Here is a 25,404-nt window from a genome sequence, read left to right on the forward strand (position 1 = left end):
TTACAATTCATTATTCAGACATTGTACACTCCCCTTAATGTGAACACTCTTTTTGGAATGGTGTATTGTCTGTAATAATGTCTGTAAAATAGGAAATGAATACAGTTTCAGTTAAAGATGATACAATACAGAATGGTACTCTCTTTACAAATATGAATTCATACGAATATGAATACGGGGTAAAACGAAAATAAATATTGCCCTTGTAGAAAATCACTAATTACGTCAAAAGCTACCTGTTTCAGGAGAGTAGCAGGAAGTGGAGAAACAGAAATTATATTTTCCACAATCAATATTATTAATAATAATAATAATAATGATAATGATAATAATAAGATTGCATCCTGCTGCTTTGGCATGGTGAAACCCATACTTCCCCAGCTTCCCTTTCTCTTACTCCTGTGCGTCACTTGGCTCCACCACCTGTTGCAAGAGGAAACCAGAGGTGAGGCTTCCGGTGAGGCCGAACCACTGTCAGGTTTCAGCTCCTACTCCCTTTTCTCCCATGGGTGTCAGCTGTAAGGACAAGAGGGCGGGCACTGTGCCATGGTGGCACTCATCTCCCCAACAAGAAATGAATACACCAACAGATGAGATAGATAGATAGATAGATAGATAGATAGACAAATAGATAGATAGATAGATAGATAGATAGATAAACTAAGTAGAAGATGTAGTCATACCTTAAGGCGCATGTCCTCTCCTCTTTCCGTTGCGATCCCTCCTCTCCTGCAAATACATACAGAAACAGAGTAGAAATGTGAACCGCATGAGCCTCTGATTGACTGATTTCCCACCTCCTCCATTTCCCCCCCTCTCCTGCAGCCCGTCTGACTGCTGCACACTCTTGAATAATAACCCCTCTCCTCCTCCTTTCCTCTCTCTCCCCCTCTCTCTCCTCCTCTCTCCCTCTCTCGCTCCTATTTAAAATGCCGCTCACAGGCGCGTCACCGCGCCCGGCTTTAAGCGCGCGCGCACGCACGCACACACACACTCACACATTCCCTCTCTTCCCAATCGGACCTACGGTTTGACAGGTACAACAGCACAACCCCCCAAAATATAGAGACGCGCGCACTCTCCTCCAAGCTTTTCATCAGCTTTGATCTTCATTCTCTATAGGAGGTTACACCAGATGAATAAAAGTAAAACAGGTGAGCATATAATAATAGCAGATAATAATATATATTATTATTATATATATACACATATACATATATATATATACATATATATTATTATATATATATATATATATATATATATTAATTATCTATATGGGACATTACAATACTATATGAAAGAATCAGAAATAGAGAAACACTGCAATTAGAGTGTGCACTTAAGACACCAGATCTATTTCAAGGTCTGGAGAGTTTTTTTAAATATATTTTCGGTCACTCTCTTTCTCTCTCTCCCTCCCTCCCCCTCTCTCTCTCCCTCTCTCTCTCTTCCTCTCTCTCTCTCTCTCTCTCTCTCTCTCTCTCCCCCTCGCTGCATTCTCCTCTGTTAGTCGTGTGGGAAGCTCAGTGAATGCGGCTGCAGAAGGAGCCAGCATACTTATGCGCCTGACACGGATATACTGCTCTGTCTTACAGGAGGTGGGGGGAACACACGCTCGCTTTCCTCTCCTCTAACTCCCCTTCTTTATCCCTGAATTGGATCATATATATTTTTTTCCTTTTTTCAGGTGAGAGGGGGGTTTAAAATCCCCGCATATCCTCTCCAAGTTTTATTTTTGATGATATTCTTTTGTGGACGGATGGGAGCGGGAGAACTCGCGGAGTTTCCAGCTCCTCACTTGCACCGCAGCGGACTAAAAGGCTGAATAACTGCATTATTCATTTTTACGCGCCGGTTTCTGTTATCCTGAATAGTCTCTCTTATTTCTCCAGTGTCCCTTTTTCTTTTTCTCGTCCAGGAGAGGAGCCAAGAATTCGCCACAGCCTTTCTTTTTCTCATCCGACCTTTTTTAATGCGCTCCCATCAGATGGAGACTGAAATGAGCCTCAATCCTCCGCGGAGAAACTGATCTCAAAAGACAAAAAATAACTGTTGTGCACGGGGCTAAGTCTAAAGACTGGATTTATGCTGCTTGGATGGAGAAAAAAAAAATGATACCCTGGTACGCGCAGCCTGATGGGAGCGTTTTGGCTGCTTCTGCGCTCTGAACCGTTCTCCCGGTGCGCAACTCCGCTCGAAACAAACCAGTATTTATTCTTTGGACGGCTGGAGGTTGCTGAGCCGAGCTGAAGCCTGCGGACGCACTGTGCTGGGGACCCTCTCTACACCAGTTCCCCCATCTCCTCTGCTCCTCCAGTGTCCCCCGAACAATGAATAAAAACTCTAAGAATGTCGGACTTATTTAACCGCATCACCGACCACCTTGCGCCTTTTTTCACGCCTTGGAGTCGCCGGACGCGCCGTCAAGATCTCTAAAAGCTGTCTGCCTCTCCTTCTCTCCCTCTCTCTCTTGTTCTGTCTTTTCACATCTCTCTCTCTCTCTCTCTCTCTCTCTCTCTCTCTCCCCCTCCTCTCTCTTTTCTCCCACACTCTATCTCCGCTGCAACCAAATGAATGCTCTCCCATGGAGGTAGTACAACCACCTTGGGGACCGAACGACCAGAGGGGTGATTTTTCTAAGCAAGAGGAGCCTGTCAGCAAGAGACGCATCGGGTGAAATCGGAGCCTCAGCCACCCTCCCCAACCCCCCCTCACCCCCCCTCCATCTCAATCTCCTCCACCGCATCTCTCCTCCAGTTTGCTTGGCTGGGGTTGAGAACACGGCAGAGCCCTGCATGGGGATATAGGGATCAGAGGAACCTTGTTGCGCCCCTGTCTGCGCGCTCACTTCGGCTGGGGAGGACCGTTCGCGCACGTCTCCATCCATGTCTCACCAACGCTGCCCCGTGTCTCCAGAGGGAGCCGCATCCATCACCCCCGCAGCTTTGGGTAAGTCCAATTTATTTGGATCCATTCACGATGACCTGATTTTATATATATATATACATTTAAAGAAATTCTGTATTAAATTTTCAAGTGTGTGGAGGAGAAATGTCTCTCTGAGATAAAGCCAAAACCCTCTCAATATGTCAGGAATGGGCAGAGTCCCAATTGCCTTTCCCCTCTTTTTGGTGTCACACTTGCTTTGCTAAATAACCTGCTTAGAGATGGTGCTGCTGCTGCTGCTGGCTTCAAATGAGACCCCTATGAAAAAGATAACTGCAGCCGTTTGACTTTGATTATGTTGAATATGCTTTGAGGGGGAGATTATAGTCGTGCTTCCGTCTTACACATTTTCCAAGATGATGCCTGACGTCTGTCTGTCAGAAAAAAGATGCAGAGATGTAGCAGTTCATGGATATGAGTAATTTATAGAGCATATGGTACTTTTCCTGCAGTACCGAATGATCTGCATCAAGCGTTTGCCTTGTTGATCATGAATCATTCTGTCAAAGTCAAAGCCTGCAAAGATTCTAAGAAAAAGTGCAACAATTATATATGTTCATTAGCAGGGCATTTTGCATATGGTGTTTTATGCAGTAATATATAAATAAAATACTAAATAAACTAAAATAATAAATGTATTCTCCGAAAATTTAACCAGTGTAAAAGATTACATATTGCAATTGCAGTATTATCATTGTGAAATATCCGCATTTTGATGGTTTGCTTTCTGTGTGTGTGTGTGTGTGTGCGTACGCATGCATCTCTGGGCTTGTACGCCTGTGTGTGTGTGTGTGTGTGAATGCTTGTGCTGCATGCACCTGTCTTTTCTTCAAAGGTTACTAAATGGTTTTCTGGGGGAGGATTTCTAACCGGCGAGATGCTGCTCATACTCCTGCTGGCAGCCTTTTCTTCTTCTATCTCCGGCTCCCTCTCCTCCTCCCTCTCCTCCCCCTCCATGTCGGACGGACCCCCGATGGCAGACCCGTCCACCTCGGACCTAATGGCCGAGACCTGCAGCGCCTGCTCCTGCATGTCTGTGGAGAATGTGCTGTACGTCAACTGTGAGAAGATCACCGTCTACCGACCCACGCAGCTCATCCCACCGGCCTCGTCCCTTTACCACCTCAACTTCCAGAACAACTACTTAATCATACTTTACCCAAACTCATTCCTGAACTTCACCCACGCTGTGTCACTGCAGCTGGGGAACAATAAACTGCAGAACATTGAAGGTGGAGCATTCCTGGGGATGAGTGCATTGAAACAGCTGCACCTGAACAATAATGAGTTGAAGGTGCTACGAGCGGACACTTTCCAAGGGATAGAAAACTTGGAATACCTTCAGGCTGACTACAACTTGATCAAATATATTGAAAAGGGAGCATTTAACAAACTGCACAGGCTAAAAGTGCTGATCCTGAATGATAATCTTGTACAGGCACTACCTGACAACATATTTCGCTTTGCCTCACTCACCCACCTGGATATAAGGGGAAACAGGATCCAGAAGCTTCCCTATTTGGGTGTTCTGGAGCACATAGGTCGCATTGTAGAGCTGCAGCTGGACGACAACCCCTGGAACTGTACCTGTGATTTAGCACCTCTCAAAGCATGGCTTGAAAACATGCCCTATAATATTTTCATTGGTGAGGCCATCTGTGAAACACCAAGTGATTTGTACGGGAGGCTCCTGAAAGAAACCAACAAACAGGAGCTTTGTCCCATGGGAACAGGAAGTGACTTTGATGTAAGGATGCCGCCTGCACCGCCAGATAATGACCCCTCCAAAATGTCCCCGACCACCGGGGCTCCCATGGCCACAAAATCGCCAAAAACCACTGACTCATCAAAGATATACGGCAATGGTATTGTGGCTGGTTTGCCCCCCTTTGGAAGAAATAGTCAGATAGTTTCCTTTCAGACACGGACCCCTCCATTGTTGTGTCCACAGCCCTGCAGTTGTAAAGCCCACCCATCTGACTTCGGCATTAGTGTCAGCTGCCAGGAGAGGAGTATTAAAAGTCTGGCTGATCTAAGTCCCAAACCCCCAAACGCCAAGAAACTTCACCTGAGTGGGAACTACATCCGTGACATAAGTCCAGCAGATTTCCAAGGGTTTGAGGGCTTAGATTTGTTACACCTTGGCAGTAATCAAATTTTCACAGTCCAGAAAGGTGTGTTTTCTAACCTCACTAACCTGAGGAGACTGTATTTGAATGGAAACCAGCTTGAACAGTTACACCCAGAGATGTTTTTGGGCCTCACAAATCTACAGTACCTATATTTGGAATACAATGCCATAAAAGAAATCTTAGCAGGCACATTTGACTCCATGCCGAACCTACAACTCCTGTATCTCAACAATAATGTTCTGCGTAGTCTTCCCGCCTACGTGTTTGCGGGTGTATCTTTAGCCAGACTGAATCTAAAAAACAATCACTTCATGACCCTACCAGTGAGCGGTGTCTTGGACCAGCTGCAGACATTGACCCAGATAGACCTGGAAGGAAACCCATGGGAGTGTTCCTGTGATCTGGTCGCCCTCAAACTCTGGCTAGAGAAGCTAAGTGATGGAGTGGCCGCCAAAGAGGTGAAATGTGCCTCCCCTGTGCAGTTCTCCAACATTGAGCTGCGCCTTTTGAAAAATGAGATCCTATGTCCTAAACTCATTGCAAGGCCGCCGTTTATTCAAACTAGCGCCACCCCTGTTTTGACCTCTGTGTCGCCTGCTGGAGTTGGCAAAGCACCACCGGGAGGACCTGTGCCTCTCTCGATTATGATCCTTAGCATCCTTGTAGTGCTTATTGTGACTGTGTTTGTGGCCTTCTGCCTTTTGGTCTTTGTCTTGAGGCGGAATAAAAAACCAGTGGGTAGGCAGGAGGGGCTAGGGAATCAGGAGTGTGGCTCTATGTCATTGCAGCTCCGCAGACACAACCATAAATCTGGCAAGAAAGGTTCCATCCCGGGGGACGACTTGGGAGGCGAGACATTTATCCCCCAGACCATTGAGCACATTGGCAAGAGCCACACCTGCGGAATCGGACGCTCCTCAGACATGGATGCTGGGTTCAAGTTTGCTGAATCACAGAGGCAGAAGATCATCTTCCGGAACACCAGCGATAAGGAAAAAGATGCACTTTCCACCCTGGAGCGCAACAAACGCCTCAGCACCATCGATGAACTGGAGGAGTTCCTTCCCAACCGAGAGCCCAGCATGTTCATTCAGAACTTCTTGGACAGCAAAAGAGATTTCAACAGCATAGGGATGGGTGGGTACGAAATCCGCTACCCGGAGAAAACGCTGGATAAAAAGATGAAGAAGTCGTCACTGATAGGCGGGAACCACAGTAAGATCGTGGTGGAGCAGAGAAAAAGTGAGTATTATGAGCTGAAAGCCAAGCTACAAGGAACGCCTGATTACCTGCAGGTGCTCGAGGAGCAGACTGCACTGAGTAAAATGTAGGGAATCCTGTGTTTGGTTTAGTGCATTGAGTACACATACACAAGGAATCAGACACACATACAGGCAGACAGACAGCCAAACACACCTGCCTTTCTGTGGTTCTTTTCCCCCCTCAAGCCGCGCGCACACAAACACACACACACAGCAAAAAGTGCCTTCTGGAAATCCTTAATGACCAATGCAGAGATGGACAAAATGGCTCCACACTACAAAGCTATTACTAGAATCAGCGTGGATGAATTCCACAGTAAAAGACCTTTTGGATTATCCATGCCACTACATGTATGAATCCCACATGCATACCACAGGACACCATGAAAAGCAACCAGACAGTCACAGTAATATCTGCTGCTATTGAAATGGATACTTACCTTGTTATTTTTTTTTGTTCTTGTTCATCTTTTTCTCCTCCTTTTGTTTTTTCAACCAAATCAAAGGGTCTTGAAAACAGTGCTTGAGAATATACCTTGCCGCCGTCTTCAACCCTCATTTAAAAGAGAGGGAGAAAAAAAAAGGAGGCAGCATTGGCTGTTGTTCTTTTGCTCTGGAAAGAATCCAGAATCACTACTTCTGGGATGAGATTAACAGAATCAATGACTCAGTGGATGCTACTTTGCTTCTCTTCCTTTTTTTTTAATTTGCGAGGATATGTGTTTGTTCTTGGGGGGGCTCTCTGGAGTCGGCTGCAGACTCTCTGCCATCTTGTCTGGATTACACACCAGTAGCAGTACACCTGCTCTTTGCCGGAAGGCTAAACGGTTCCTATTTACCATTCATGGGAAATGGAGGAACTGCAAAACTCTTTTGGGGAATGATTTTGTGACTAGTTTTCTTTGTGTAAAGAGCCATGTTAAATATAGTGTCTTCTGAATGGAGTTGTGTTCCTCTTCAAAATTGCTACTTAACAGTAACTGTATGTTTTGGGTGAAATCTAACGGCACATACACTGTCAGAGGACGTTGTTTCAGAAAAATGAAAAACCCAAGGATAAAAAAAAAAAATTACAAAGCTGCTTGCCATGTAAGCGTAACCTGGAATTTATTTTGTAAGTCTTACATTATTTGTATCTGTGGGACTGGTTTGTAAATTACAAGGAAAGATAAACATCTACACACACACAGACACACACACACACACACACACACACATACTGTATGATGGAGCATCATCATCAAGAGACTACAAGCCAGAATTGTCAGACAAACCGCTAATGTTATTCAATCAGTGATCCGCCTCCCCTTGTCAGCACTCGATTCGTAGTAAAAAAAAATTTAACAACATAGTTAATTTATTTTTCTATGCAGGATTATTTAAAGAGTTATTGTATTATTTAAAAAGAATAATACACAAAGAGTGGGAAGGACTTGATAGAACGATGTATCAGAGCTAATTCAGGCCACCGGAAGTGACTGTCGAGTTGATTCAAGGGTTTTTGTTTCTCTCAGTTCACTGAAGAACTTGACCCAGTGGACGAGGGTTGTGACATGTGATCTGTGATGTTTCCTTTTCTATTGTGTCGCACTACAAACCGAGGCCTGGTAGAGTCTGTGACGTTTCAAGCAGTTTCCTTATTCTTATATCTCCCACAATATCTTGTTCAAGGTTTCTCATTAACATTATGCAACCAAAATAAATGTGCATTAAACTTGATATGGTTCTGGGGATTGCCGGGACAGGAATGGGTTACGGTCGGGGGCCAGGGAAGGCCATGAATTGAGGCTCTAAATTGTCTGATTTGGAAGGAATCATATCATAAAACACCATGTGCAATATTAGTAAAAATGCTCAGTCATGATGGCTTCAAATAATTTTGTTTAATTTATTTAGTTTGAGGTTATATTGTCAAGACAGGTTCTATTTCGAAATTCTTTTATCAACTTAACTCTATCCGGTCCTTATTTAAAAAGTATTGTTAAGTTAAAATTATGAGTGTTTATTGACATTACAAATGAATAGAATGTATCTTGGAAAGTATAATAAATACAGTTTTCTATCAGTCATAAATCTCCTGTATATTGGTTAATTTTCTCTTGTATAATCATGTTGAAATCAAGGTATTAAAATCAGCACCTATTTGCACTGTGTCCCCCTATTTCTTTTAGTTTGCATCCTCTTAGCTTTTTCTAGGCTGCTTCACTTTTAAGGGAAAGTAAAAAAAAATGAAAAAAAAAGATTCTTCGAATGAAACTGCCAAATCTCATTTTAATTCCCACTTTGAGTTTTTCACAGAACAAGTTGTCTAACAGCTCAGTGTTGAACAGACTACAGCTGAAGTGACAGAATGCAGTGCTCGTGTTGTGCGTGTACAGAAACTGGCTGCCCTTCAAGCATATTATGTGTTTGCCTAGTCTGTTTAGTTGGAGGAACCTGGCTGTGGAAGTAAGGGAACTGCCGCGTGTTACACTTAAGGCCATGAAACCGTTCTGTGCTTAATACTGTGGTTAAAACCACTTCATTAGAATTGGTGTGCAATGTTTTCAACTTACTTTTCAAGTCTTTAATTAAAGGTCCAGTGTGTTGTATTAAGGGGAATCTATCAGCAAGAATGAAATATAATATTCGTTATTGTGTTTTCCTTAGTGTATAATAATATGAAATTAAAGAATTGTAGAGTTTTTGCTACCTTAGAATGAGACCTTTTCATCAACAAACAGCATAAGGCCTTCTTTAGCTAACTCCACCCCTGTTTCTACAGTAGCCCAGATTGGACAAACCAAACAGTGGCTGTAGCGTCTCTATGTAATCTGAAGGCCCACGTACTGTATATTCTACTACACGCCTTGAAGGGGAGGGCGAGGCCAGGGCAGGCCATAACGTTCATTGTATTATGCCACTTCACTGCCAGATGCTCATAAATCCTACACCCTGAACCTTTAAGCCATTTTTAATAGCAAGTTTAAAAACACAATTTAAGGGTTGTGTGCTGGTTTTGCACGGCAGCTCCCTAAAACTGTCATAAAAGTCTGATTTAAAAGGTGTGATGTAATTCTTTTTGGTCCTCCGTTCCTTTGTCTTTTCGACTTTTGGAAGCAGCTTTTTGCCATTGACCCTAACGTCTTCCAGGTAAAAAAAAAATTATTTTTAGGCACCTATCAAACATTCACGTCTCTTCCACTTCAGGGGTAAAAAATTCAGATTTCCTGTTTCTGTGTAAATCCAACCTATATGGGGCTTTTGGGAAACCAAGTAGCAGAAAGTATGACTCATCCACACGCCAGAGAATTGTCCTCATTAATTATTAATACCCGTGGCAGCTATGAACTAAAAAGGGATGTGTGTGTGTGGGGGGGATCTGATATGTCCACCCTCTTCAAACACTCCCACTCTCTGCCTCTTCTCCATCGTCCCTCATGCCGCTCTGTAATAGAGCAGAAACATCATTTTAGATAGGTTAAAAAAAGAAAGACTCAAATTGGCTGGAAAAGTGTCTTTTCTTTCCAACATTTTACTGCAGTGACTTGGCTCCGGAGCAGGGGCTCTGTTCCTGGAAGCTCCCGGGGTCCTTGAGGGGGCTACCATGGCATCCCTAGAAAGCAGAGAGTCAGTTGCTTTTCACTGTAACTGACCCGATATTAGTGGGGTGAAAAAAGCACAAAGAGCGAGATGCTTGTGTCTTTTCCCCCTCTCTGCTCTTCTTGTCCCGCCTGCTGTGGAGAAAGTTATGCAATTCGGTCCAGAACTTTAAATGAAAAAATCCTCCCTGCTGTGCTGTGAGTGTATTCTGATCTGATGGGATGGCCGGCTGAAATGTGCCTCTTTCATTTTTTTCCCTTTTCTTATGGGCTGGAATTTAAGTGGCCGCCGTTTGAACCATCCTGCTGGGGGAAAAGGGTAGCATGGTTAATGTATGGTAACGGCCACAAGGGGCGCTGTGAGCTAAGAACACAGCAGAGAGTGAGAAATGGTGTGACTGGACTGCATTAGGATTCCTCCTTGTTACGAGAAAATAAATGTGTTCCATTAGTGCTGTTTGTAGTACTGACTTAACTTTACTCTTTTTTTCTGCAAATTTAATGGAAAAGAATATTTCAGAGATTTTTTAATAATGATTCTTATTATTTCAAAGAGTGAGTAATGAGAGTAAATGCAAGCACTCAAGATCTACTTGGAAAACAAGGGAAGTAGCAAAAAAGCAAACGTAGAAAAGAAAAGGAGTGGAACATAAGTGGTCACAAATCTGTATTCTGTAAAACAATGGTTTCTTTTTAATTGATTGATTTAGAAAAAAAAATATTTTCTCAAATCTACACTGTTAAATAGAGTTGTGGCTAGGAGCTAAAACATAAAGCTCGAACAATGTACAGCTTGTGATCTGTAACAAGGAACGGCTTTTTACATCCACTTCTGTCTTAATCTACATGTGTTTGTGCATGAACCAATATTCAACTTGCCAGTCAGTTAGGATGCAAATGCTCTGTTTTGTAACATCTCATGTGGAAGTGTTACATGTCAAACAGCACTCAAAGGCGGCAAGAAAGACTCTTGTACCACAAGAATCATCCTAAATTGGGTTATTATCCATCCTCAGAAAGAACTGCAGGGCCTTTCATAACAACAAGGACAAAGTTCTTTTGTACAAAGGTTTGATTCCTGTGAAAAGCGTACAGTTTATTTTAAGGTTCTGTGAGCACACGTTATCTGTGACAACAGTGTGCAGTTTCATTTACCTGTGTCTTTCATTTCTGCATCTCTTCCCATTTTGTTTTACTGCACATCATTTCCTCTCAGATTGGACGGCTGCTCCTTTTCATGTCCAACTTCCCTCTCTCTCTTTTAGTCTCAGGTCATGAGCCTTTCTCATTAAAAAGACGACAGGAATAATGCATCCATGCGGTGTCTTTTCAGCAGAAGTGATTACACCTCAAAAGCAGAAACCGTTCCTATGCTGCATTGATAACAGTATTGTCTTTCCCACAGCATTTCTTTGTGTACTGTAAAAGAAATCACAGGAGTCTGATCTATTTTGTTCCCACACTGTTCCATGTCATTCCATGCAGTTCCATTTCATGGATCATTCTGCCAAAAGTGAGGAACCGAGAGTTTTAATAAAATATACTGTGCTTCCTGTACACTTGATTAAGAACACCTCAGTAATACTGTGAAGGGCCTCTCCTTGCTCAGTGTCAGGTCTTCTTCTTGTTGAATTCAATAGATAGAAACTGCTCCATGTTGACATGATTCTATCGCATCATTTCTGCTCAGGTTGCAGATCGTGAACTCAGAATGTGACACCATCAGCATGGAGTCCGTGGACCCAACCTGCCTTGTGTCAACAGTCCACGCTGGTGATGGTGTGGTAGTGTGGGGAACATTCTCCAGACACACTTAGGGCCCATTTATACTTATCAGTCATGGTTTACGTGCTAAAACTGATCTGAGTATCACCATCTTCTAATGCCTACGTCCAGTAGGATAAAGCTCCATGTCACAAAGCAAAAGTCTCAGACTGGTTCCATGAGCTCAGTGAGCTTCGGTGAACATCACAGTCACCTGATGTGCATCCAATAGAACCTTTGGGATGAGGTAGAATGGGATAATGGAAAATATTCCCCACACCATTACACCACCAGAAGCAGCCTGGACTGTTAGGCTATGTTTTTACTGTCCGTAACAGTCTGCAGCTTGGCCGGCGGTCGGACCACCCTCCCCTGACCCATCTCTCACCAACAAGGTGCTTTTGTCTGCAGAACTAGTGCTCACTAGATTCTCACACCATTTTGAGTATAAATTCTAGAGACTGTTATGATCCCAGGAGATCAGCAGTTTCAGAACAACTCAGACCAGCCTGTTGTGACACCAACAGTTGTGCCACAGTCAGTCACTAAAATCATGTTTTTACCTCATCCTGATGTTTGATGGGAACATTGACTGTAGCTCTTGACCGGTATCTGCATGCGTTAATGCTGCCTTGTGATTGGCTGATTGAATAACTGCATATATAAGTAGTTATACAGGTGTTCCTAATAAAGTGTCCACTGAGTATACAACAAACTCTGAGATTCCAATACAATGATGTCATAGTGATTTCCCCAGGGTTATCCAAGATTCAATTTGAAACATAGTTTTGAACTTTAGGCATGGAGTTAGAGAGACAGGGGCATTTACCACACATGATCATCCTCATCATCAATCGACGCTATGGATCTGAACCCGTCTTGGAGAGTGAAACTCTATATAAATTGTCCTCCACTGCTTCCTCTCAAAATCCAGCTCTTTTAACTTGTACCTTTTAACAGTGGCATAGCTGAAAAACAAAAACCCTGTGATTGTCATATGAAACAAAACCCATGACTGCATGGAACCGTTTCAAATTTCAATAACACAGTAGGATGGTTTGCAAACATCTGTAGTGAATGGGCTTTAACATGTACAACCACAGGTATGGTTCAAAATAAAGGTTTGTGTGGTTAAACCGGACATTGTTGCACAGCATGCATTTGTAATAATGGTCCCAGCAAGTTGGATCATTTGTCCCTGTCTTACATCATCAGAGCATCAAAGTCCCATATACTTATACTATGCACTGATGTTTAATGACAAACCATTCATTCTTAAGTTCCCCCTCTTTCCTCAATTCTTGTTTTTTATCAGTGTGGTCTTTGCTTCAATTACATGGTTCATTTTCCCTCTTTGACAACTTATTAAGCTCTGGTCACTCACATGTTGCAGTGCTGACCCATGTCTGCCAAATGATAACAATGTGCTGAGGAATGCCACCGCAGCATTTTTGGCCAGTACCACGGTCAGGCGGGCGATTTAAGGAGGGATGAAAGGGGATGGCATCTCCCCAGTTACCACAAATTACTCGATGCGTCCCCAATGAGGGGAAAACAATGCCTCGCCTCCCCAACAGCTGCCTCATTAAACATGGACAAATCCACCAGTGCTGCTCTGTTGTAGCTACTTGGCTGCCATTTCCACAAATGTACCGACATTCATGAAGGCTAGAAATCTATTGTCACCTGTGTAAAGTGTGTAAAATGTTTGATATGGATAATTGAATACACACCGTTATTGTACAGATGGATTTGTGCATGTTTCATTGGCCCCCTACAGTCATGAAAGTGACACTGTTCAAACTTTCAACAGAGGCATGACATCTTTCCTCAAGACATCAGCCCAAATACTATCCCTTTTTTTTAAAACTTGAAACGAATACAGGCACACATTAAAGGACAGCGTTGGAATTTTACAGCCCACACCATTAACTTAGTGCCATTTCTCATTCAAATTCTGTTCTTTGAATAGATCTTTTTTTGCACCTGCTTGGTGTGAAAGGGATAATGAGTTCCTGAACAAAATGAGATATCTACATTCTTAAATAACGGACATCTGCTCTCAAACAATAATGGAGTGAACTTCAGTCAAACTCTCTGTTCAGTGATATTGTTACCTGTTTCTGAGGTTAACACATTTATATTTCATATTTTCTTAATTTGAGGTTTAAACATAGAGGGACTCCTCTAGTCTAAAAACCTATTCTTTATAACTTGTATCAAAATGATGTTTCAAGCAATGTACTGTACATATAATTTTCACTCTAAAATATGAACTCAAATGATATTTATTCAATGATGGGGATTATGTGATTTGCCCTCTTTTAATCCACATATGTATGAAATGGGTCAGTATTGAAAATACTAGGTCAAATCAGCAAGCTCAGAGCTAGATGTCACTAAATCCGACACACTGATCTCTTAAAGACACTACACAACCAGGCTTCACCTCCACTCATACCCACTTATATCGCTGTGTTACACCTCTTAAGTAGGCCGTGGGGCTGTCTACAAACTAAACTTGATTGACAGCTCTCTCTTGTTATGGAACTCCATCATTCCTATTGGTGCATGGAGTCTTCTTTTTATGACCTCGCAGAAAAATGCTGCATGCTCAGATTAACAGGATCAACACTTATTTTGGCAGATTCCGGTGGTGACCCGTTTTTTTTTTAGTGCCAGGTGCGTGTAGATACAAATGAACACAGTGTAGCTCCTGAAAAATAAGCTGAATAGATTGTATCATTGATGATAATGGATTTTGTTTGGATGTTGCACATTTTGCCAGCACATTTTTTGAAATGACTGTTCTTCCTTCCATCAACAGGGACATATTGTTATGCAACTTCCACCTTGGTTGTTATGGAATTTGCTTTTTCAGGATTCTTTATGTGGTTTGTCTCTCGCTTGTAAGGTCTGCACTAGAAATCAACCTAAGCTGTCCCAGTTTCATTATTCCACAGTAATTCTCAATAAGTTTGGGGTATACAGTGTGTTTGCAATGAGGTGACAAAGTAAAGTCAACTCAAGACAGCTAGTATGGATGCGGTATTTGAGGAAGTTCCTGTTGGTAAAACAGCACCAGAAAGGACGGAATTAAATCTATTTCATTGGCATAATAAGCAAGCTGGGTCCAAATAGGCCTTTTCAACAGCAGACATTTTGACACAGTCTGTTCTGGAAGAATCAAACTCTATTCTTTTAAAATAAATTGCCTCATTTGGTGTTTTGATGGTGCTTGAGGAGTCAATGAATCTAAAATCAAACATCTCCCATACAGGGTAGAGACCTGTTGAGTGCAAAGGCCATTTTCATACTCCAGCTAAAAACCAGCAAGTGCTAGCTTTGCCTCACCAGGCATTCAATTAGGCATTGTCCTTTATTTGTCAGCTGTCAGTAGAACTATGCGTTTCCAACATTTTAAAGTTATTGACGGTTTTCTGCAAGGGGTGAAATCATTCATTTCCCTTGTGCATTGCACTGTTGGACGACAATGTAACTCAGCAGCAAACTCAAGAAACACTGTTCAAAATGCACTTTTACTTTTTTGACAATGTTTTCTTTTTGTCTCTTTTTGTATGAATGTATGTACATAATACTGAATATATTTTATTTTTATTTTCTAGCTTTTTCTTATACAAAAACATCTCTTTTTTTGGGAATACTCAATGCCAACACTCCTCTCTCCATTATGCACTGGTATTGTTTGTGTTCTACTTCATGTTTGTCTTTATCCTATGCAAAGGTGGACAAATTGTGTATTGCAATTTCACATGTTGTTTTTTCTGTTTGAGAGGAGACAATAGTTGAAAGATGAAATGTTTTACCTTGAAGAAGGTTTTTACTTCTGCAGTACTGTTTAGCTCATTGTGTAGTCTTGCTAACAAACCCTCACAGTTAAGAAGTGCTCACATTCTCTATAATAACAAAATGTTCCACATCTAATACCTTCATGAAGATGCAGTGGATCTCACTCAGTGGATCAACTCAAGGAAATTCAAAGTTATTATTGCTATGTAACTAATTGCACATAGCTAATTTTAGTCAAAGGATCACTAAATTATAGACGTTTTAAATCATAACCTTTCAGCAGTCAAAAAACGTAAGTAACTAAGTAATTACTTAAGTACTTAAGACAAAGTAATTGAAATCTTTATAATCTGTCGAATGAACCTTCACAATATTTGTTAAACCCCGATTCATGTTAGCTTGGGAGCCGCCGCATGTGCAACATATCTGAGCACAGGCTGTGATTAATGCACCGCTGCTTCCTCTGGGTGCAAACCTACACTTGTTTCTATTTTATAACATTGATCTGCGAGAGATCAATGAAGGCACGGGAACAATTGCAGACAAGGAGAGGAGACATACTTAGAACCTTTGGGACTGCTCCTAGAGGTAACATGCTTGTTTGTGTGTGTGTGTGTGTTGTGTGTGTGAGTGAGTGTGTTTTCCTCTGCCGACCTCCCAGGGGAACACATCAGAGGCCTCCCTTTAGCGCTTTTCCACGCTGCTAATCAATAGCTCATATTGTACCATGCAACCTGAGACCCCTTTGAACATACAGCTAAGAAATATTTCGTATATCAAGCAAAATATAAAATGGTTATTCCAAGTACATGCTGTACTTTTCACTGCTTATGATCACTTGTAACTCAATAAGGATCGACCCTGTAGCCAGGCCAGGAAAGAGTTTCCATTTGTTCTCACCCACTCAGTGCCTCGTGGCTATTTTCTCCAAGAAGTCCTCCACTTTTTTCAAGAAATAAATGTTATCCATCATGTGTAAAGAAGGAATACAAAGTGTTCTACAGAACTTTGTGATTGAGAGGTGATCTCTAATGACAGGCTCCTCTTGGGATACCGCCTTTATCCGTCCGGGGTTACAGCCGCAGTCATCCTTCTTGCTTTCCCCCTGCCTGCCAATCCATCTTGTTTGCCTTTCTTTTTCGTCCATTCATCGTCTCATTTGCCTGTCTTTCCTCTTTCCCGCACCTGAGCGGAATTATGATCCGCAGTCCTCCCTGATACATTGTGATTGATTGGGCTTTCTAGCTAACTAATGAATTGGCCCCTGAAGGACATGTAGCAGGCCAACTTTGGTAATAATGTGGACTCTGTTGAAGGCGGCTCAAAGACTCCTGACACCACAGATTTAACACACACAGTGTTTATTTGGATTTGGCTTTGGCTGGGGGTTTGTTGAGGTTTAATGGTCCAATCGCCACCAATTGCATTTCTGATGGTTTATGTATATTGTCTCATAGCTATAGGCTCTATGCAAACAATGCTCTTCCCTTTTCTATGATTATACGTCAAATAAATTGTTAACACATATCTAATAGCACAGCATTGTGTATGTGTGTGTTAAAGGTATTATTTAAGATGTGCAGACCTAAATCTGTCTGTCACAATATAGGGACTTCTATATTCCTAATGGTGACACAAACTAAAAAGTGTCCATAAGGTTGAATTTTGAGGTACACATGTTTTAAGGTAAACGCAAGCTTAGGTTTAAGTCTGGATAATGAATAGGGTTATAGTAGTTATGGCTATGGTAAGAGTAAGTCTCTAGGACACGAATGTAAGTCAAAAGTCAATTTCACACATGAACTCCGGAGAAAGTCAGAACCAAATTGTGTGGACATTCGTCAGACGTGGTCAGAACTCTCTGAGGCATCCAGCCAAGGGGTGGCGCAGCATGCAGAGGCAGGACGTAACTAATACATTCTGCCGCAGAGATCACGTGACTCCTGCACATCGACAAGAGCCCTTATCAACTTAAGCTCCCGAATCCTGTTGTCTAACTAAGCTGACATGGTCGACTGCGTCTTCTACATGTAGGGTTCCTCTTTCTCATCCTGACATAATTGTATTCTTTTAGGGTTTTTTTCAGTTTTGCTTCTGGGGCATGTTAAAAAAGTCATCAACACTCCCACTCACCTGCGGTGAATCCTCCTGCTGTTGTCTCACATGAACTCACTCTGACATTCTCTGCAGTTTTTACTTGGGGACTGGCAGGAGAAACTCCAGAGACAGTCCGGAGGCTCTGACTCGGCCATTTGTGTTCTCACATTCAGCCCCTCCGGAGAATGTCAGGAGATTGTGCAGAGCTCATGTCTAAAAGCAGCCAATGTAAGGTCAGAAGTAAATTGGATAATTAAATAAACACCCTTCTAACAGATGTGAACCCACTGAAAATTTGCACCCAACTGTCTAGTTCCATTCAGTTCGACAGAGATGTTCAGCATCTATCAGCTCCTGGTTACGGTTCTAAGATCTTCAGCTGTAGCTACTGATTTGATCCAGTTTCACTGCTCTCAGCCACAGGCAGCAATTTTAAAATAGGCCGACTATGATACGCTCGCTATCCACAACATGCCATCACAGGTCTTTGGCTATTTTAACTAAAGTTACTAACAACAAAGAGCTTCAAAATACTTCTCAAACAAATACGATCAAAGCCAGCCTCAGATTTGAACCTGATCTAGCTTTTTAATCGTCTGTGTTCACAAAGTTTGTATTCCAGTAACCAACCATTTGTCTTGGATGTGCTTGACTACAAACAGATAATGGTAAAAATGGAGCATACAGTGCATTCAGAAAGTATACAGGCCCCTTCACTTTTTTATGTTTCAGCCATATGTTAAACCCATTAGATTGAAACATTGTAAAATGCATTCAGACCCCCCCAGAACGCGTTTCTTTACAATCTCAAGTCTTCTTTGCACACCTCAATTTGGGTATTTCTTGGTTATTCAGAGAGATGGTTTTTATTTAATTTTATTAATTAGTTTTTGTTTTTTTGTCTCTGCTGAATATGCATTATGCAAATATAATATAATCTAAATTTGAGCCATTCACCCAACAGAGGTCAAGGTGGCTTAACGTGACTTAAAATGTTGGTCAAACATAAATTGCATTTTTTATTCATTTATTGTTATTTTTAAGTTGTTTTTTTATTCAAACAACAGCATGGCAATCTTAATTCCTATCACTGACACCATTATCAACACCCATGCAGGCTATTGAGTATTGTAGACATGTTTTTCAAGCAGTGAGGAGGAATATGGATCTGCGCTGTTTGCCATCGAGCAGACAGAAGCGAGTGAAGATAAAGATCAATGTCATGTGTCCTGTTTGAATATAAATGCTGTGATGACAGATTCCGTGAGGTGTCGGAGACTGAAAGTCTGCAGCATCTTTGGTCCCTGTTTCATCATTGTTTGGTTTTCACGTACAAAATGTAATTTACAATGTTGGGGTGGTGGAACAGATCTGTGCAGTGAAAATGTGGCAAACCCACGTCAAGTGGGACTGGTTAAAAACAGCACTGTAACAACTCCATTTTCTTCTGACCATGTACATTTCATGTGTATTTGTTTTCTGTCTTAAAAGGCTAAACCTGGGGTTTTCAAAGACAATAGGAAAAAGAAATAGGTCCAAAAAATTGTGCTTATTTTACAGATGTAAATCTCCAGAATATCATAAAATAATATTCTCCATGGTTTGTGATATTTTTTAAAATACCAACAACGTTCACAAATTTTCCTTGTAAAGAGTAATGTCATTTCATTGTAAGTTTGGGCTACCTGATGCATATTGCCCAAAAATTTGCAAGTCATCAAATGACAACATATCATACAATACATTACATTACATTACATTACATTACATTTAGCTGACACACAGTCAAATTAGAGTGTTTAAAGCCCCTGTGGGTCAGTGCTCCTGGGGTTGTGGCTCCCAGTACCAGGTGATCCACCTCCACGTATGTAGTAAGGCCTTAGAGGTAAACAAAATGCTTCATTCTTGTCTTTCGGACGTAAAGTTTGTCATCTAACAGGTACGGAAGATTACAGATGACCTAGATATCTTCATGGACGGACACACACACACACACACACACACACACACACACACAGTTCTGGTACTTATGTACTTCAAAAAGCATACAATGTTTTCTCATTCAACATAGTCCACATTATGGCGATGACAACCAGAGCCAGTTATCAAATATGGACAGTTTGGTTGATGGCTAATTGGCTGCTCATCACTTACTTTATGGTTCCTTGACCAGTGGACAAATCAACCAGAAGAATAACAGGTTCTTTGAAGTCATGGGTGAATTTTCTTTACCTGCAAACCAGGATAATAAAATGTCCCTGAGCTGCATAAATAGGATTACTGTTGCCCACATACATACACTACCACATACTATAACATCGTTGAAATGTATTGGCATTGCATTTAAACAGAGCTTGCTTTAACCTATCTGATTATCTGGCTGTTAGTATGATCCTATCCACATAGCATTACATCATAAACAAACAACATATTGATGTAAAATACTGTATTACATTAATGCATGCATTATTCCCGTAAAGTATTTATATTTCTCCTGAAAAAGAAAATGGGTTATACGTCAGTTAAATATAGGGTTGTAAGTTAAATAAATTCAAGTATTGCAATTGTTTTGGGGCTGTAAGGGTTGAAAGTGTTGTATTTATGTATATTTATAATAAGGAGTTTAGCTGAGTGACGTGCAACACCTCAGTCTGGGAACCAAACCTGTGTACATTCCATCACAGATCAGACCACAGTGCCGCAGGCTTCTGTTGTTTATTCGTTGCATCTCGTCGATGATGTCAAGTGGGACAAGTTCATAACAAACAGTTTCAGTCACAAGATGTTTCTTTTGCATTTGGTACATTGTGCTAATTGTGTCAGGGACCTGAAGTTTCACCAGTTGAACCAGTTCCACAGCACAATATCAATATGTACATTTGAACATCCGCTGTGTATTCAGTCACTGATACACTCACAATGCTGCCAGTTTCTCTGGTGGGAAACACAAATTGGACACATTCATGTTATTCGATGTTCAATGTGTGCTCATCCTGGTCAGGTAATGTTTTCTGCTTTGTCCATGAATGATGCCTTCACACACACTGAGTCTACAGCTCATTTGCCAGTTTGGACTCTGCATCATCCAACAACAGGAGAAGCATGAAATCAATGTGTGTGTTTGTGTGAGTGACTGCAGTGTTTCCTTACCTGCAGTGCTCTCATGCTCTCATATTACCACTTCTTAATCTCTTATCTCACCTCTGTCTCTGTCTCTGTCGCTCTCTCTTTTGCTTGCCAAGCCAGCCGGTGTTGACAATGCACTAGCTGTTGAAAGAGAACAAGTTTGTGTGTGTGTGTGTGTCTGTGTGTGTGTAGTTGAGCTGAGAGATTTAATTGACATCCACAGAGAGAATAAGATGAGCTTCCAAATGCTCTCTTGCTCCCCTCTCTCTCTCTCTCTCTCCATCCATCACTCTGTATGTACTTAATGTTTTTTCCGTGTGTGTGTGTGTGTGTGTGTGTGTGTGTGTGTGTGTGTGTGTGTGTGTGTGTGTGTGTGTGTGTGTGTGTGTGTGTGTGTGTGTGTGTGTGTGTGTGTGTGTGTGTGTGTGTGTGTGTGTGTGTATACGCTCATGCTCACCCATGAAAGTTGTGCGCATGTGAACAGGGTCTCCAGTGTGCACGGGGAGAGTTTCATAGAGGCTCTTCACATTAACGCTTCCTCTCTTCACTTCTGTTCTCCAGCTATCCCTCTCCCTCTCTTTCTTTCTCTACTTCTTCCCCCATTCATTCCCCATTCTCTTTCTCTCGTTCCCTTTTTAGTTGTAGCTCATCCTCTGATGTCCTGTATAATGAAAGATCTTTAATCTCTCGCCTCTTTACAACGTGCTGCAATACAAACTGAGGGAATAACAACACATCCTGCAAGCTGTTATCGCCCTGCTATCATCCTCCGTGGTTTGATACATGCTTGTACCTGCGTTAACAAGTGTGTACTGCTGCACTTGTGAGGACCTTTGACTGGTTGAGATTATTGTTGGGTGGGCAGCATGGGAACAGGCTTAGGACTAAAAGGTTAGAATTGGTGGACCAACAGGGGAGAAAGACGGGCTTTCTGCTCCCTCATCATCCTCAGCTGACGTGCCATTGAGTAGGCAACCTAAGCCCCTAACTGCTCCTTGTTCACTGTACTGTGTGTGCTCGCTGCTCCTGCTCCGTGTTTGTGTGTTCATTGTTTACTGCTCCTAGTGTGTGTGTTCATTACTCTTGGCTGGGTTAAAAGCAGAGGTCAAATTTCCTGCATGTGTAAACCATACTAGGACAATAACGATAATACTGGATTCAAGGACAAGTCCAACATTCAAGCTTTTACATAAAGCTGCTTTAATCAATAGTTTAATTTAATAAAAAAGATCTAGGTCTTGCACATACACAGAATAACAAAGGTGCTAACTGGAACCAATAAAGGTTCTTCAGAGTGTTGCCATAGAAAAACTCTTTTTTTTCATTTCCAAAAAAGAAAATCTGAGCAAGAGATTCTTTTTAGAACCATTTTTCAAACAGTTCTTTATGGACCCAACTGGTTCCATAAAGAACCCATTTTGAATGGTTCTTTAATCATTCTTATTCAGGTTATTGTGGATGTGGCTGATAAAAAGAACCTGGAGTTGTTTGCCAGTAAAGTACATACTGATGAACACAGGATTGTAGAATACAGGAAACCCACCCACAACACACAAAGGCCTACGTTTTGACTCTCAACACCCACTGAAATACAAGCTAAGATTTACCAGGACCCTGCAACACTGAGATCACATGTGTCAACAAGTACCCAGGCCCATGAGAGGTCTTCCTGAGGTTGTGCACCTTCTCATGGGTCTGGGTACGTGTTGACACATTATGATCTCCGGTGTTACAGGGTCCTGGTAAAGAAGCTTGTGGATAACCTGACTGGACCTTTGTGAAAACAGGATCCAGGAAGAACACTGCAAGTCGCGGAAAAAACAAGAATAAACGCGTCATCATCACATGTGACACTAAACAACCATTACATAAGCACATGTGTCAACACAGGAGGGCAAGACGAAGCAGTTTACCTACAGCTGAGGGACAAGAGACACTCCTTTAATGACAACAATGTCCATAGCTTGGATAGAGAGAAAGTGGTTTGAAAAAAGATGACGTCTGTGTCAAAGTAAAGAAACCATCTGTCGACGGAGGGGATTGTCTACACCACGATAAACCATGCTGTCCTTTCATTGCATCAGAGGAGATCAAACAACCATTGACATTTGTCCACAAGTGACTTCAAGAACAAGTTGTTAACACTTGTACTCGCACTAATGAAATAAATTGATATCAAAGCACTTGATCATGAGACCTCAGAGAGTACGGAGTCCAATTGCCCTTGATTGAATTTTTCTTGGAGTCGGTATCTTGGACAACCATGAATCTTAATAGACAATGGACACAGAATAAGAAAAACACACAAATATTAGTTTGTGATACAAGGCCTCTCTACTAAATCCTCAATATTTGATAAAAACACAACCCACAGCCGCTACATTTCAGTGTATATTGAGCGAATGATATATTTCACAAACCAGAGCCTGAATCTGCCATGATCGAATCCCAGCTATCTAATCCAGTTCACAGTCTGTAAGACAGTTACTGTTGCTATCTCAAACCTTGGTACAGCTTTCTCTTTTAGTCTGATATGGTTTTATATAATACACCTGTTTCTAAGCCTGTGAGATATGACAAAATATCTGCCATTTCATATTAACCAGTTTTTTTTTTTGCAGTGTCCGTTTTCATTATTCAACACATGTATCCCGGCAGGACATTTCACAAAGGCAACACAAAGCAACATGGAGGAACGTCACGTGGTAAATCTGAACAGGACAAAGACTCCGACCACCAAAACAAGTCAAAACAAGGATATCACACTTAAGAGAGGTTCAACTTTTGCTGCATGTATGTGTTTACCCTCCATTCAAGAATCCCGTCAGACAGTGGGGAGAAAGTCTGGGGTTTGGAAATCCAAAAGTACAGTTGACCGCTCAAACGGACCCAAGATTCAGGTGTTGTAGGAGCCTGTCACACGACATATGGCAAAGATTCACCAAGATGGAGCGAGGTGACGGCTCATGGATCTCAGGTCATAGCCCCAATAATGATATCACCTCAATCAGGATATGACATTCTGATCATATTGAACTCTCCTGCCACGCCCGGATGCAAGTGTGTCCTGTCACCTGCATTAAGCATTCTGACCTGTAGTTGGAGCTCATTGCAGTGAGTTTGGTAAAAACCCATGGATGTATTGTGAAGTTTATTATGAAGTGTATAAAAAAAAGAAAAAACGTGCATAAACTAAACGTTAACCTGAAAAACAGCAAAACAGCCTGTCTCTGAAAGATGTTTTCCTTTTTTATATCTCTTTAACATGCAGCTTTATCCGCACACACACATTATACACACAACATTGTGCTTCCATTCACACCCATAAGATTCCCGTTTCTAACATGGCTGTAATCAGTCGCTGCACATGAATCCGTGCACACATAAGCATGTACGTGTAGATCATAGACAGGAACGCAGATCACTTACCATAAAACATAACACATGTTACATCCCTCTTTTTTTCCATCCCGCTGCTGCTCGATTGCCCCTTACAGTGCTGGGAAAGCACTTTCACGCATGATACATTTTACATCATAGTCTGTAGGTTTTTAATTTATTCTCACATATGCAGATGATAAAGAAAAATCAACGAGCATATGAATAAGAGCTAATCCTGGGGATGTGTGTTGGCTTTAGAGTGTATATGCATAAGTTAATATACAGGAATTCATGTCCGAGTGTTTTTTTTTCATACAAAGTTTTCTGTCTACACAGTGGTATTTATTTGTGGGTTCTGTATATGCGTGCATGTACTGTGTGTGTATATATATATGTATATGTGTGTGTGTGATGCCATAACAGAAATTACACATAAAAGGCCTAAATGAAAGGATCCATGTGACTGTGTAGATCATTTGCGTCAAAGAAATGAGTCAGTTTGTATTTGCATATAAGCATGCATCACACCCATAGAGGAAGCGTGTGTGTGTGCATTAGTGATACGTGGAATGCAGTTCTACCTGCGGTTGATGCGTGGGTCGGGTGGGTAGGGTTGTAAAAATTTACATTTCGGATTAGAAGAGGATAGGTTGGGGTTGGTGAAATAGGCATCATACATAACATTTACATTTACAGACCTTGAGACAGTCAGCTGTCACCGAAATGACACGACACTGTTGAGCAGTGCGCACTCTCCTTAAAGGGGAAGTTTAACTAAGTGTCTGTTTGGTTAAGTCAATTCCCCGCCGCTAACACACCCTCTCCCTGTGATATGTTACCATATTATCACCAGTAGAGGTGGAGTGGAATGTTCATGCGGGTGCGGGTCTCTAAATTGGAGAAAATCATTTCCGGGTGGGTGATGGGGGATGAGTCAAGCGTACGTGCAGATTTAGATGTCGTCGGAGCAGATCCGCCCGTTTCTAGTGCGTGTGTGTGACAAAAAGAGTAAATATGGAAGCACTGGTTGCAGCAGTGATGTACATCACAAAATAGCGTTGAGCATTCAGGAGCGTGATACAGTATACGGAGCAACCTAAATGACACATTTCCATATAGATTAATTTTCTGCACTCAGCAGGAAAGTCAAACCACAGAGACTCATTGTGATGCACATTATAAACTCTATCGACATTCTCCACTAAATGACAGTGAGTCATATCTGTCTCTCAGCTGGTGTTTGTGGAGGCGGTTTGCCTTGACCTCAGCATCCTATGCGTTAATAACTGGGGTTAAAAGCTG

The 25,404-nt window shown here is 41.8% G+C and overlaps 1 protein-coding gene across 2 annotated transcripts; it reads left to right on the forward strand.

Moving 5' to 3' along the window:
* The first annotated feature begins 1,526 nt into the window (after positions 1-1,526).
* On the forward strand, positions 1,527-23,680 carry slitrk4 (SLIT and NTRK-like family, member 4). Of its 2 annotated transcripts, XM_035162131.2 has the most exons (3): positions 1,527-2,952; positions 3,785-6,323; positions 23,343-23,680. In XM_035162131.2, the coding sequence occupies exons 2-3, from the start codon at positions 3,827-3,829 to the stop codon at positions 23,489-23,491; spliced, it is 2,646 nt and encodes an 881-aa protein (XP_035018022.1). In that variant the 5' UTR covers positions 1,527-2,952; positions 3,785-3,826; the 3' UTR covers positions 23,492-23,680. The 2 variants fall into 2 exon arrangements, with proteins under 2 accessions (XP_035018022.1, XP_035018023.1); XM_035162132.2 differs by lacking the exon at positions 23,343-23,680 and having other exon boundaries at positions 3,785-8,491.
* Positions 23,681-25,404: the final 1,724 nt, after the last annotated feature.

The sequence above is a fragment of the Hippoglossus stenolepis genome, chromosome 7, assembly GCF_022539355.2.
Source record: "Hippoglossus stenolepis isolate QCI-W04-F060 chromosome 7, HSTE1.2, whole genome shotgun sequence".
Taxonomy (NCBI): Eukaryota; Metazoa; Chordata; class Actinopteri; order Pleuronectiformes; family Pleuronectidae; genus Hippoglossus; species Hippoglossus stenolepis.

What these genes read in the sequence shown, in the direction of transcription:
- slitrk4 (XM_035162131.2), top strand. Translation starts at nt 3,827, where the DNA reads ATGCTGCTCATACTCCTGCTGGCAGCCTTTTCTTCTTCTATCTCCGGC. An exon ending in CGTGGTGGAGCAGAGAAAAA is followed by an intron (nt 6,324 to 23,342) that starts GTGAGTATTATG and finishes TTTTTTTTGCAG; the next exon opens with TGTCCGTTTTCATTATTCAA.